The sequence below is a fragment of the Periplaneta americana genome, chromosome 16, assembly GCF_040183065.1.
Source record: "Periplaneta americana isolate PAMFEO1 chromosome 16, P.americana_PAMFEO1_priV1, whole genome shotgun sequence".
NCBI lineage: Eukaryota > Metazoa > Arthropoda > Insecta > Blattodea > Blattidae > Periplaneta > Periplaneta americana.
This window is the reverse complement of record NC_091132.1, coordinates 21,979,104-21,994,447: the sequence shown is the minus strand read 5'-3', so window position 1 is coordinate 21,994,447 and position 15,344 is coordinate 21,979,104. Positions and strand designations below refer to the sequence as shown.

The 15,344-nt window shown below is 32.3% G+C and overlaps 1 protein-coding gene across 4 annotated transcripts in view; it reads right to left on the bottom strand.

Moving 5' to 3' along the window:
- Positions 1-2,528: 2,528 nt before the first annotated feature.
- The window catches only part of LOC138691300 (uncharacterized), a 53,901-nt gene continuing 41,085 nt past the window's right edge, over positions 2,529-15,344 (bottom strand). For all 4 annotated transcript variants that reach the window (XM_069813148.1, XM_069813144.1, XM_069813146.1 and 1 more), the window contains exon 8: positions 2,529-10,048. In XM_069813148.1, coding sequence (XP_069669249.1) covers positions 9,949-10,048 — 100 coding nt within the window. In that variant the 3' untranslated portion in view covers positions 2,529-9,948. The remainder of the gene's footprint in view (positions 10,049-15,344) is intronic.

The window sequence follows — 15,344 nt, the reverse complement described above, 5'->3', positions numbered from 1 at the left end:
TCCCCGTAATTGTTATCGGGACGCGCAAAAGTCTCATATTTTAACCAATGCAATGTAAAAATCAATATTTTCTCTAACTGATGTTTACTTCATGAATTAATGTCGAAATTATTGGTTTGAATGTTAACAACTTAATGTTGAAAATGTTTGATTTTGAACTAATGTAACTGATTTCAGATTTTGGATAATGTTTATGATATTGGTGATAGGCGGTGATGAATCATGGTAGCTATGTAAACTTCCACTCCCCGGCATTTGCCTTTGTGACTAAGGGAAACCATGAAAAACCCGTCAGATTGGCCGGCCACGGGGTTTGAACCCGAGTAGAGTCACAATCGCCAACTTTCTCGGTATAACATTTTTATCACGATTTTTTTTTTCGAAATTAATGCGAAATTCTGTGGTCCTTAGTTGTGGTGATGATAATGATAATAATAGACCTATAAATAGTAATAATTTTAGCCGGGTAGTATCAATTTTTCCGCGTTTGCCCCTTACTGTCTGCTGTCTTCGACAGATTATCGTATCTTCAGCCATTTAGTGCACTACCTTCCAGACAGATGGCTAGTCTGTCGCGAAAGATATGACGATATATAATTATGTTCATGATGATACTGTAATTATTTTTAACACCATGTTATACAGGATGAGTCAGGACCTTTGCGACAAACTCTGAGGAGCCATAGATCTCACAGTGGAGACCATAGCTGCTTTCGTCATGTTAGCGGAATGCGGGAGTGCATTTTCGTGTTGTAACAGCACTTGATGCAGTCTTCCAGTCGTTTTTCGTCTGTCGCGGCCGCAAGGCGTCTGAGCAGTAGCGGCTCATCGTAAAAAAAAAAAAAAAAGGTGAAATGCTGTTCACAGACACAGTACACGGGTAGGCCTACTATTCGTAAAGATCAGTGGCGGCCGGTGAGGCATTCTGGTGGTGGTGCCAAAAATGAAAAAAGGTCTTACGCAAATTACCCTAGTGAAACTGACAATCGCAGCTCACGTTTGCATTATGTTAAATAAAACACATTAATTAAACCAGCTATTTTACCAGGTGTATAGTTAATAATGTATCTAGTAACAGTTACAATAACATTTCCGAAACTAATAACGAAATTTACAGATACAGATAATGCAAAACTTTCACAGTATTGTTAGTAAAATACAAATCAATTTTATAACTAATAAAATTACTGGCAAACACACGAGATAAACAGTGATATAAATAATAAACGAACACGTTTGCATCTCATTTAACAGGCCGATGAATCCAAGGCAGCGGCCTGAATAACACATGTTCATGTCCTGCACAGATCTCATGTATCGTTAACAGAAGCATCAATACTAGCAACAGTGTAGCGATATTTAGTTGCCGCAAAATAAAACAAATATTGCACAACATTAACAAACAGTTTTACATAATATGAAAAAAATATTCATCTTTCTAAAAAGGATCATGACTATCTCTGCATTCAGTATAGTTAAACGGATAATACTTTACACATTCAAATCCAAGTTATGTGCGTTAGTTCTGAATTGGCAACATTACATTAACATTTGGCGCGGAACTTCAACTTGTGTTTTCGTGCAAGTCTGCGGTTGATGATTTCTGCCTAAAGTCTCCAACAACCCTGCCATCTAGCGAAATTTCTGCATTACTGTGCTCTAGCGGGCGGAATATTAACTACTGAGTAAAACTGAATTCGGCTCAAAGTCTGCCATAAGAAACGTATATAAACTAGAATCAGTAGCCTTTTGTACAGTGTTATATGGACGTAAGGAGTGCCACACAGAAGTGGCTCCAAAGTTCGGAAAAACGCTGCAAGAGAGCGTCCCGATCTGTGCACACGCTCGTTCAGATGAAATACGAATAAAAGTGTAGAAATAAACTATTACAACTGCTTTTTAGGATATTATTTTTTGTTTATTTCATTGGCGGTGCCATGGCACACTGGCACTACCCCAAAAGCCGCCCCTGGTAAAGATTACAATTTTACTTGCTCTAGAACATATGCAAACAGGAAAATTATTTATTTCAAAACTCACCCTATTTCATGTACACTAACCCAATTCTCTATCTTTCAAAGCTGCAAACCTTTCGATGATGCTTTCATAAAATGTCTGAGTTTCGCTGAGGGTGGACAGTATGTCTCTATGTAAAGCTGTAGAATCTACGATGAAAGTCTCTCATGTGATGTAGTATTTCGAGAGAAATTTTTATCTTTTCAAAGAGAAAAGCTTCTTTCATCGGAAGAATTTTTTTTAACTTTTCGTTTTGAAAAGGAATTTTATAATGTTACATTTGTTCAGATAAAATTTCTGCATATTTAAAGGGCAAACTAAAATTCTTTCAATCGATTATCATAATACACTGTTCTCTTAAATTGACTGAGCATATTGGGAATTAAATCAACGGCTTTTCCAAAACATGCTATGAAATGTTATACACGTTAAAAGAGCAATACATGTATGATCTAACGTGCCATCGTGATTTCAGATGTTTGCTGCTTACAACGAAATAAACACACACAAAATTTATAGAAAGGAACTCGTTTTATTGTGAATAAAATGTACAGTATTTTAACATCATACAATTCGCCACTAACTCCAGAATTCAGGTGATTAGTTCTTTACTTATCAATGGCTTTAATGTCTTATTGGACGATTTTTTCAATACATTTTTAGTGCGTAAAGAAAAACTGATCTTCACAATATATTTTCAGTAACAGAAATTTTAGAAATTATGAAAAAAAAAAAGTATTACTTTCTTTCATTTATTGTAAAAGCAAAAATACTCCTATATAAGGTGCTGTCGGGTCTCCAGCTGCATAAAAAAGGAGTTCGGAATATCCTGTCTCTATAATGTTACCTTAAGTTATACCTCACTTTCTTAGCTTCTATCAAATATAGAATAAAGCAATTTATTTTTACCATATATATCTTACTCAGTTTTTTTCAATTATAACACGAGGTTTACTCTTAATGCTTAATACTCTGAAACAAAAAACTATAAACTAAATAAGTCTCCTTTTAATTCACAGTATTCAATTACATTATATCTCAAATAATTTCAATAAATATATACAAGAAATGTATTAAATTAAAAAAAAAATGCTATTACAACTTCGATAAAATTGCAATTTCTTTATATAGCAAATAAAAAGCAAATTCAGCGTTACAGGAATACGGCATTCCGAATTCCTTTAAGACGAAAAATATTTGGATCATTACTACCTTATTGTTTTCCCACCTACCCAACAGATTTTTACTGATTTAAAAATGAACAATATTTATTGTATTTATAATGAGTAATACAGACGACAAAATTAAATCTAATATATTGTTTTATTTTAGAACTGAATATTTAATATGCAAAATATTGGATTATAACTGCCTCATAACGATTCTATATTGTTTCACATGTTATCTTGCCATAATCTGCAGGCGAACAGAAGATTAATATTAATGTATTTAAATCTTTATTTGGCAGTTAAACATTTGTAATATGCAGCATTATGAATATTACAGTAACATTGAAACTTTTTATAGTGTGCAGCACTAAAATGAATATTACAGTAATACTGAAACATTTCTAATGTGCAGTAAATAAAGAATATACGAGAGATTATACAGTTATATATTTTTATCCCTCTTGATGCAATGGTAACATAATATAAAACATCATTTCCCAGCATGAAAATCGCTCAACATAACTGTATTGATTTTAAAGTAATGTCAGATTTACGAACAAATTACAGTGTTCATAAAAATTTACTTTACAGCATGTGTAACATAAAATATTACTTTCCATTTGTTTTGTATATAAGAACAAAATTTGAAATGCAGCATCATTTTCCATATCATGTCAGCTGAAAAAGGAGTTTTAAAATCCTAATACACCTTCGAAAAATCAAACTGAATTAGAATAAGTAGTATTATAAACGAAATATTCTTTCATTCGTTAAGTTTATGAGCTGCTATACAGTTTTGACACTTCAAGAATAAATAGTCTGTTTACTAATCCTGCTTATGTCAACTTCTGAATTCATAAATGAGATCCAATTTTAAATACACACGAATCCCTAAGTGTTACAGACAGCAGAATCTGGGTATCTGCTGAGTTCACTTTGTAAAATTAATTAAAGTCCATGAAAATAAGTATAAAGTTAAAATTTTCTGGGATATGAGGCAAAATTGACCAATCTGAGAAATCAAGACAAAAAAAAAAAAAGTGCTCTCATATTCCTAACATTACTTGGGTTTCAAACTTTTTTGGAAAGATTTTGTACTGGCAGTTTTAGGCGAAATAATAATACACCAAAATTTCTGTAAACATATTAAAATGTAAAACTATTAATGTCTGAAACTAATATATAATGTATCATACTGAATAGCATACAGAATCAAAAGTTATATTTCCTTAACACTTAATTTACTCTCACTAACTTTATTTGCAATTGTTTGAAGATGTTTAAAGTAATGAGTATGTATGCAGAAGTTCACTGCACACAATAATGGATGATAGAATTATCTTAAAAATAATAACAGACATGAAATTTTGCTTTGTTCTCATAATTTAACAGTACAATTTAAAATATTACTGTAGCAAATTGATAAAATTTCGTCATTTTGTACAAATTGTATACTAAACCTGTATATTTTACGCAATAATTCATGTATCACAACTACATTTATCTCATTTTACTTCGTATTCCAAGTATTTCAGATGCTACTATCGACAACAATATATTAGTAACAAGCTTCTTTCTGGAACTTCAAAAAAGAAAAATCGGCCATTTTACTTCCAAGTTGTTGCTAAGTTTAACCCATTTCGGTCGAATATGCATGTGTATAAACATGTTTGAGATGTATTTCATGTTCTGAGAAATGATGTTGTAACATAACTTCAATTAAACATTTAAAGAAATAATATATGTAAAAACAAATTACTCTTTCAGGGCACATACAGTATAAAATGCAGTACTGAAAGTAATAATTCCAACAGGATGATTATTTTATATAAATCCTAAATTAACACAGGCAAAACAATGATCTTCACTTAGAATGAAGTTTCACTATGTTAGACCTTCATAAAACCATCTCATTCCTCTGAAAAAAATTGTCTGCTCTTATCACTAAGTGCTGCTAGAGTGTATTAAATTACAGCCCTGTTTGTCCGTTGTTTCTGGAATATTGTTAATATGTAGCTGTTACCAAAATTTTTAGATTAAAATTTGGTTTTGTTTAGTAATATATTTGTAAATATAATGAAATGTTACTAAACTCTTTCAATGCAATGTAAGAAAAAAAATATATATGGGTGGGTACAAGCAACTTTCTTATTTATTTATTTATTTTTTTTTTTAGTGAATGAGTCAATCTTGGTAGTAAGCAGACAATGTGTAACGAAGTACGAAGTTTGTAAACTCAGGCAAGATACTTTGCATTTACAATAACATAATATGATTCTATCCTACTACTTATAGTACAAATGATACATAGCATAATATTCACAGCCCTAGCAAAGCTAATTTGTAAGCGAATTTACAATATTAACTCAGAGTGCTGACTGAATTGTAACCTTATTCACAAATTGCAGTTTTATTGATTTTGTGTTGCTTCAAAAACGTGAATAATTGTAATTATTTATACTCTATTACCTAATCTCGTGTAGAATTTAATACAAATACAGTGATAATAATTTATTGCACACAGCTTCTCGAATTTTCTTACAAGTTACCAACCTCTAGATAGGACATGAAATTTTATTTCCATTTCTGAATTCTATTTTAAGGCACTGTGTGTGTATTATAACCAGAGACCGGAACTTTGGCAGAATGTCTTTTTAAATGTGTTATATCTATCTTCATTTTGAAAGTAAATCTGTATGAATTATACCTTTGTGATTGAAACGTCACAGTTTTATGTTGCCCTTTTCTGCCTTTATTTGATTATTTATCTATTAATTATTAATTTATTATTAAAAATTGCCTACAGATATATTTTAATTTATTTCTCTAATCGCTACAATGAAAGTGACTTCACCGAATGTATATTATTGTCTTTCAGTCATTCATATTCTCTTTGCAACAATGAGTGCTGCAGTGCAAAAATGTATAACAGTAAGCATTTTAATTATCGCTTGTGTTTATTTGACAAGGCAACAATGAGTGCGGGTCTAACGTTATTTTTAACGGTTATTTTTCCTTCAGTTTTCATTGTGACATTGTTGTAGCTAGCTAAATATTTCATACCGCAACATATCAGTACAACCAAACACAAAAATGCACTTTCCAAGGCTACTGGGAAGAAGATTTCTTTGCTTCCAACAGTAGAGTAAACGCAAGAAGAGCTTGCCACGGAAAGCTGCGCGAACTTTCGGAAATGTTCGGGTGCACTCGTCCTCGCTTCGATTCGATTGGCAAACTGTCGTCAGTTCTCAGTCGTCTGCTGGCTTGATGTTTCGAGTGAGATTTATCACAGCGCATGTAACGTAACCTAAACCTTGATGCAGAGTAACTAATAACATAATATTGTTGAAAATACAGAAGCTCGAATTCTTTTACATATAAAATCACTGGATGAACTTACAAAGATGTTATAAGAAATATGTGATCGTGTAATAATTAATATTTGACATTGTAATAAAATAGTAATAACTAATACTATGTGATTTTATTAAAATGTTCCAATAACTAGCGTGACACTATGGTCGATTTATTTTAATCTGTATATACTCCTCACATTACGAGAGGAGCCTGTTTCGTTTTTTTATACATTTATAAACATTATAAATAATTCCCTAGTTTGACTGTGTAACGTTTTATTAGCACTTCCTAATTTAGAGCCAACGGGGGCATTGTTAAGTACATAGAATGTTATACAGAACTCTGTTATTTAACAAACACACTTTGAACTCTATAAAAATCCTGATATGAAAGATAAAACGCAGAATATGTAACACATACGCTGGCTTCTACCCGCTCTGCACAATACATTCCACGATACAAACAGCTCAAGACTGCGCTTTCGAATGCGCCCTGTAATCAGCATTACGTGATTCATAGCAGCCCTGTAACGAGCATGATGGCACGAGGACCGAATATCGTTCTCTGTGCATCAGTCAAATGGGCAAGCTTTCTTTGCGCTTCCTCTAATTGCAACATCGAGTCGAAAATCTCAATTTGCATTCGACTTATATGAGGTTTTTCTTACTGCTGAAATCCCTTTGTGGAAAGTGCAAGGTTGTGGGTCTAGTGCAAGGCTTTTGTAATTGCCTTTTATTGTGTATTTTAGCTATTTATAATGCCTTTTTGCCTGCCTATTTTAATGATTTATAATGTCTAAACTTCCGATCTCTGATTATAACTTATTCAGCATATAGTTATGAATTTACTTTAAGGTTTTCAAGTACTGCAAGCTACTGGACTTACTTTATAGGTAAAAGACTTCCAACTGCACAAGCCATCAGAATTCGTATGGGTTCAATCCTACAGGCCCGCCACCATTATTCCCAAAAGAAGCCCCCCTTCTGGTGTGCAGCATCATGTCTTATCGCAAAGCTACCACACACCCCACTATTCTAAAATGCATCAGTGTGAAACTTAACCACACGTGAAAAGTAAAGAGTAAAGAATTACTGTAATTTGTTGTAACTCCAACTCAGAACAAATTCTTAGTTGCTCCATTCTGATTTCATGCCCATTACAACATGATATGCCAGTGAAACACTAATATTTGCAAATCAAATGCAACTTGTGTTACAAATTCTTAACGCAATAACAGATTTATGAAGGCAACATGTCATTCCTTAACATTCATCATATATAATTCTTGCTCGTATGATGAACACGTCAGATTAATATATGAAGGGTCGGGAGTAAAACACGGTAAGTGACGTTTTAGTGTTTTGAAGTTACAGGTAGATAAACATTTATACATGCACCAGTTTGTATAGTTACCAGGGGCCTGTTTCTCAAAAATACTAGTTTAGTAGTTCACCAGTTACTAGTTACCAGAATATATTTCACCAGCTCTAGTAGATTCTGTTTCTCAAACTATTTTACCAGTCTAGTAACTTGTGACAATTTTTCACTAGTCACATGATCTGTTTCACTAGTCAGCTGATTGAGTTCATTTGTTTATAGCCATTGGTAGGTATTGTTATTTGATATTAGAAGGCTAAGTTGTTTGTGTTTTGGTTTTGATTTCTCTTTTCGGTTGAAATTCCATCAATTGAAAGCAAATTAACTATACTCAATATGATTAATGAATCAAAGGATTATTATTCGATGCTTTTTCAAGCATGTTAACAAAAAATGATGAAGTAAACGACTGGACAAAAAGTGTTGTAATGTGTGGGGCTATGGAACTGATGCCTCAGAACAAAGATTATGCATACGTTAGGGACACTTACTGGCCCAACATTAAGAAAGTAATTTTGGTAAGTACCAATTGAAGTTCACAGTATCGTAATATGAACATATGATGTAGCTAGTGGGTCTACTGTCGACATGAATGCCACTTATGACTTGATGAAAAATTCGCTGATTTTTTTTTTCAGTTTTATATTTGATCTATTCATAAATTACTGTCGTTTTATATTTAATTTGTAGGCTAAAGTTGACAATGCCAGAAGAACTGGCAGTAGAGGAGGAAAGCCAGTTAAAATTACTGCAGTTGATGAATTGGTATTATATTATTAGGAAAAAATTCTGCAAGTGTTGCTGATCTCGGACAGAAAGACTAGACGGCATTGGAAAATAATCAACATCCCGATTTGTAGAGCAATTTGTATTTGAAGCTTTGCTGATAATGCAAGACTTCTATTTTTTTGTCTTGTTATGGCAGGTCTCATTATATTTAACAACTTTTCAAGCTTTTCAGTACTTTACCTAAATCGTTCATTATATTTAAACAATGCTCCCGTGAAGGAATAATAATTGTTCTTTCTCGATATAGTTTTAGCTCTTCTCACAACTTCTTCATCACTTCATTTGGAATCACCAAACCAGATATTAAAAGAAAATAACTGCAATATTTTGTTTTATCTGAGAAAGGTTGTCACTGGTAACTGATAATGTAGAAATCATCAGTCTTTAGAGTCTTGTAGGAATATTCCTGTTGAATACTAGTGTAATCAACTAGATTAGCATTTTGAGAAACAGAATCACTTATGAACTGGTGAAATCGACCAATATTACTAGTCTGTGAACTGGTAACTACTACTTTACCCTTGTAGTTTCTAGAAACACAGACTTGTACAATAAACTAATATTACTAGTGTACAGACTAGTATTACTAGTCCATGAGTTTTGAGAAACAGGCCCCAGGAAAGTAAAACCTGTATACTTTTGCCATCTGTTGATATGTTGGAAAACTAACTACTGCATTAGACGCAGAATGTAAGATATCATATCATATACTACATACCTCATTTTTTACCAAAATGTTAGTTACCATGTTTTACACCCGAGCCCCTCATATACAGAAGATAATTAATATAAATGTTAGCTATGGACTCAGGGCCGGATTTACCTGCCTAATCTGTCAAAAATTGTAACTGATATATGAAATAAAAGGAAGGGAAAGAAATTTTGAGTACGATGTTCACATTCACAGTTAAAGTTTCTTATTAAAAAACCAGTGCAATGGATTTTGCACATGATTTCTCATTTACAAGTGCGATGTGAAAGTTCATACTGTGCTGCAAACGTTCTGTATATTTTGATCATGAAGACTAATGAGTGCTCATTGCATTTTTATAATGTCTTAAATATTATCATAGTTTTATATAAAATTGGTTACCGAGAGATTTTTGTATAACTTCTGTAAATAATACCGGTACTCTTAAAGCAATCTGAAACAGGAACTGAAAACACTGTTACAATTAGAAGAGAAGCTGAGTCCATTCATCTCCAATAGTCGAATTTTGAAGTAAATTTCGGACCAAATCTATGGAATGACTTTTCTTCTTTTCGCATCTGAGATGGTGGTAGGACTGAAGAGGTAGGGCTTATGCCAAGGAGCGTTGCGCATCAAAGAAAATCCGGCCCTGTATGGAGTAAACAATAACTAATGCTAAGATACATATTACTAGATTATGTTTGTAGTTGAAAATATAAAGATTACAGACAAAAGTATCATACAATATACTTATGGTATGATGTAAAGAAACATACGTTACATCATAATTTTAATAGAAATATGGCTATTGTTCCTTTAGAATATTACAATGAAAAAATGAACTACTTGACATACGATAAAAAATGTTGGTAAGAAAAAAGAAGAGAGATTTATACAGAGTAAATCTTCTCATCCTGCGGATTGGTAATTAGGCAAACCTGCATTTTACAGACGATGTGAAATGGAGGTGCTCACGTCGCATTCACCAGCCCATCCGATAATGCTACGATATTGACCTGTGTTAATGTGCAGTGATAGCGCAACAGTCAACACACTGAATTGTCCTGGTGCAGGTTCGGGTTCAAATCCCGGCTCTGGATGCGTACTTTTTTTTTCTTTTTTTTTTTCATCATCTGTGTTTCGAGAACGTTCTAGAAAAGCATGCTTTCTGTCCGAATACATTGAATATTCTAGATATTGAATTTGCTTATAAATAGGCGGTTCCAGCCGCTCGTGTTCAGTGTGGTACGTAGCAGTCAATTTGGCCGAAAGTTACATGATGCAGGGAACTGTGTTTACGGTATAGAATGTAAAATGCCGGTACTGCATAACTTCTCAATCCATAGGATGTGAAGATTCACCCGGTATAATAGAAAGTTTAGTCATTTAGAAAAACGAAGAAGAGTAATTTATATAATAGAAAGTTTTGTCATTTGTGAAGATATACATTTCTCACAATAGTACTGGTGATACTACAGGGTGTCCCATGACGTTTTAGTTTGGCAAAGTTTGGAACGAGTCATACTTGGGTGATATGTAAACAGCTCGGGTTAAAGCATTCCCATTGCTGGGCCACTGGCAATGTGACTCTAAACATGTTGTGATAAGAAGCATTTTCTATTCTGTTCGTGTGTTGGGTGAACTACTCTAAACCTGTTGTTGTAAGAAGCATTTCTATTCTGTTCATGTGTTTATCAATAAAGTAACTCTAAACTTGTTGTGGTAAGACGCGATTCTGTTCTGTTCATGTGTTAATCAATACATTAACTCTAGATGCATTTCTGTTCTATTTGTTACATGTGTTTGTCAGCAGAATATGAAATTCAGTGTCGAATAACGAGTGCAAAAAAAAGTTTCATAGGAAGAATCCAAATTCTCTGATGTCATGGAGGACAACAATTCATAATGTAGCAAGAAAGTCTCATACCACAGATTCCATATTAGATATTAGTTCCCTGATTTAAATCCCTGCGATTTTTAAGTATGGGGTGTTTTGAAAGAGAAAGTTTATGCAAACAATACTCGTTCTTTGGAGGAAATGAAAGAAAACATAAGGCTGGAGATTTATGGCATTTCACATTGCCAACTTCGCTGTGTGTCATAATTAGGGCTAGGATTTTGATGAAATTGTATCTTTTTTTTCTATTAAGCCAGAAACATTGCTGCTTTAGTATTTATATGTTATGTGATAAACTGAGTGTTTTAAGACATATTTGTTAGGGCATTTTTTTGCATTTTTTATCTCTTACAACTCATAAGAGCATTTTTCGTTTTATTCGGTCATTTTTGTGGTATTTTCATTTAATTTTGGCCATAAATGCCCATTATTAATGTAAAATATTATTCCAAATTCCAAATGGGAAACGGTCACTTGGTCAATCTATGAAAAGATGGCAAGAAAATCGCTTTTTCAGGCTGTAACAGTTCTTTTGGGACTAGTACTTGACAGGATGATGATGATATTATTTATTTCCTTCGATATTTTCTCTACATATTTTTTCAATTAATACCCATTTTATTGTATACTATTTTAATCGTTTTTCTACACAAATATTGTCATTTTAACGTAGTACACCCCCACGTAATGGATCAGTCCAACCACCCCTTCAATATAGACTCCTCTATACCTGCAAGTTCCGGATAAGAGTGGCCTTGTTGTGGACTACATGGAACTACATCAGGTAAAATAATTAATTAAAGTGTATTACTTAGAAAAATTATGTAAAATTAAATAAACTTGAATGTTGGTACTAGAATTTAATTTAATTACTAGTCTGAATATTATTATTCCTACTAAGCCAATTATGTAAGATCACTTATAGGTCATTTCTAAGGGCATTTTTGAAGAAAAAATTGTAGGTCATAAATGCATTGTTTTAGGACATTTTTTCATGATTTATAGGTCATCAAAATCCTAGGCCTAGTCATTATATTTAGAAAGTGCGAACTTTGTTTGGAAGGAGAAGGTTGGCACTTCGAGACACTGATATAACACAAGGTTAATTTCTACTTCATGGCGAAACCACATCGAAAATTCTCGGTTTGATCCCTGTACACTATGTGGGGGGGGGGGGGGGGAAGGCAGAGATAGCTTTCGGTTGCAAACTAACAGGTCATAGGACACTCTGTATTTCTAAATGGTATCTGTAACAATATTAAACTTATCCCTTGGGTAACCATCATTATAAATCATAGCTGTTTTATGTATATGAGACTCCTTTGAAAGTAACAGGCGCTACTGACATGCTCCAATTAATAAACTGGCATCTGATAATCATTTATATCTCTTGAATGATATTCTTTATGTAATATACATTTTCTCTTCGTATTTCCCACATACACACTGTGGAAATCAAGACATTGGACATAGGGGGATTTAACATGGGAGATCACTTTTTGTCAAATGGTCTCCCTTGTTCATATTAGGGAAAAATGTTCCCCGCCATTCATAAAATATTTTGATATGATACCTCTTTCACAAAAGGGGAGATCTATAACTGAAACTAAATTAATATATTTCAGTATTATTTGTATTTACCCTGGTAATAATGAACAGTTTGACTCGTAGACATTTTGTTTTTGCAGCATTAACTTCCCATGATTGTACGAGAAGATTCGAAGAGAACGACAGTTACGTAGACTTTCGGCTCCCCCCCTACTACCATTAATGCACAACACAATGTCAATACAGCGGTTGCTGTCGTCTGCGATACAACAAACTTTTCTGTTGATTTTCGAGTTCGTCATTTTTTCCGGTTATTATATGCTTATATAAGTTGTGTTAATTCTCGCTAGTGGTTTTATATTTTATTTTATCTGTCTTACTATTTATTTTATTATTGTAAATATTTTTGTTTTATCACTATTATTATTATTATTATTATTATTATTATTATTATTATTAATGAACTATTTTGTATTACAATCTTTGTATCATTTCTGTCACGATTATGCTATTATTATTATTATTGTTACTATTATTTCTATCATCAGCATTATTATTTGATCCCTGTAAAATTTATGTAGACTACTGGACTGTACCCGAGCACGAGCATATGCTCATTTCGGGTATTCATACATATGTATTCATTTAAAATGTGAATTGTAAATAAATTTGAATTTGAATTTCATAAAAAAAATATTTAATTAAAAAATGAATCCCAATAAACAGTAACCATTTTATTAATTTTCTTTTAGAAAGAAATAGCTATGTTACAGCTTTTATTAATTTTTATAACAGTATCCATTTCCATTATGTGTGCAATGATTCATAACACTGTTACAACTTTTATAACAAATGAGGACCAGGATATATAGAAAATGTTGGGCATTAAGGAAAATTAACTGCAAACATGCCGTAAAAAATTCCTACAATAATAACACTCACAAACGATACCTTTTTCCCACACTGCAATACTTCATCTCAGTTTTGTTATTAAAACAGTTGAAAGGGACCAGGTAGACTGGATTGGGTTGAGATTATTGGGAGGGGGGGGAAATGCATATTTTAATTCCTTGGCATTTCAAAATTAATAGCCTGCAATTTCAACTTTGAATTCCATCGGAAGTAATGCTTTTTTAATAGTTTTGTGAATGTAAACAACAGTAGAAATTGTTCATTTAGAACGTTAAATCAATTTTTCTGTGTTTGATACTCTTTAAAATTTCAGTACACTCAGTGCTGAAACTATTAAAAACAGAAAATAATTCTTTTACTAGTTATTGTCGATCATGTGTTCAGTATAAAAGTCATCATGAAAACTTGAAGTTACAAAAATAAATAAATACAATTTTTAGACATTAAGAAAAAAAAAATTAAGGAAAAATAACAAACATGAGTAACAGCAATTCTATTGTAATCTATTTTCCTTTTTGCATTTTCTTAATTTCGATTATACCATTTATTCATTCCAACTTATTTTCTGTTCTTGACTTGATTCTCTACTTTTTTATTCGTAATTATACCAGTTTTGTAATAATTGTATTGGTTTCGTAATTTTATTGAAACTTTATGTTCCATTTAGTACAAAATATTTATAGGAATCACCCCCGAACACGAGCTTGCTGAAATGGGTGTTCACTACATCAATAATATGTATTTATTTTGTACTGTATGTAGCAATAAATACTAATAGACGGATAGAGGTACCAATAATGTTGTCATAAAATTTCAACTTTAATAGTTTTAAGGGCTAAGAGTACCAAAACTGTAAATTTAACATTGTCAAGATAGAAGATACCTGCAAAATAGTCCCGTACTCTTTCTATTATCTTACGACCCTCATTTGTTATGAATCAAGGCCCACATTAATTAAACAGAATTACTGATGTAAATATTAATAGAAGTAATAATATTGATATTGCTATTTTTTTTTCTAACAGTAAATAAAATAAATTTGTTAGTGTTATATTCCGATACATTTTTAAATTCATAAAAAATATATTTTAGCATTTCTTCCTCCCTTAAAATGAACAGAGGAGAGACTATTTGAGAAAAACTTATTTCCTATGTTAAATTTCTATGTCCAGTACTTCGACTTTCAGTGTATATTCATTTAGAATTCAAAATGTACGAAGCTATAAGCAATGGATAATAAATTTGCTTTATACAAAATTAAAGATATAGAGAGAAAATATTTAAAGACATTTCTTAAAATTCTACGCAATAGCTCACTACATAGGATATACCGTAATAAAAAAGGACTTTGAAATCCTATTACAGTGAAACCTGTTTAAATCGGAACCTGAATAATCCGGAATCCTGTCTATTTCGGAACAATTTATTGGTCCTGGCGAAATTCGTATGTATTATGTGCAATTTTTCCTGAATAAAACGGAAACTGTCTGCTACTGTTCAAAACGGAAATAATATTTTGGACACACTATATTTTGTAACTATATTTTGAAACAGTGTGTAATTTCAAGGAATATACGAAATATATAGG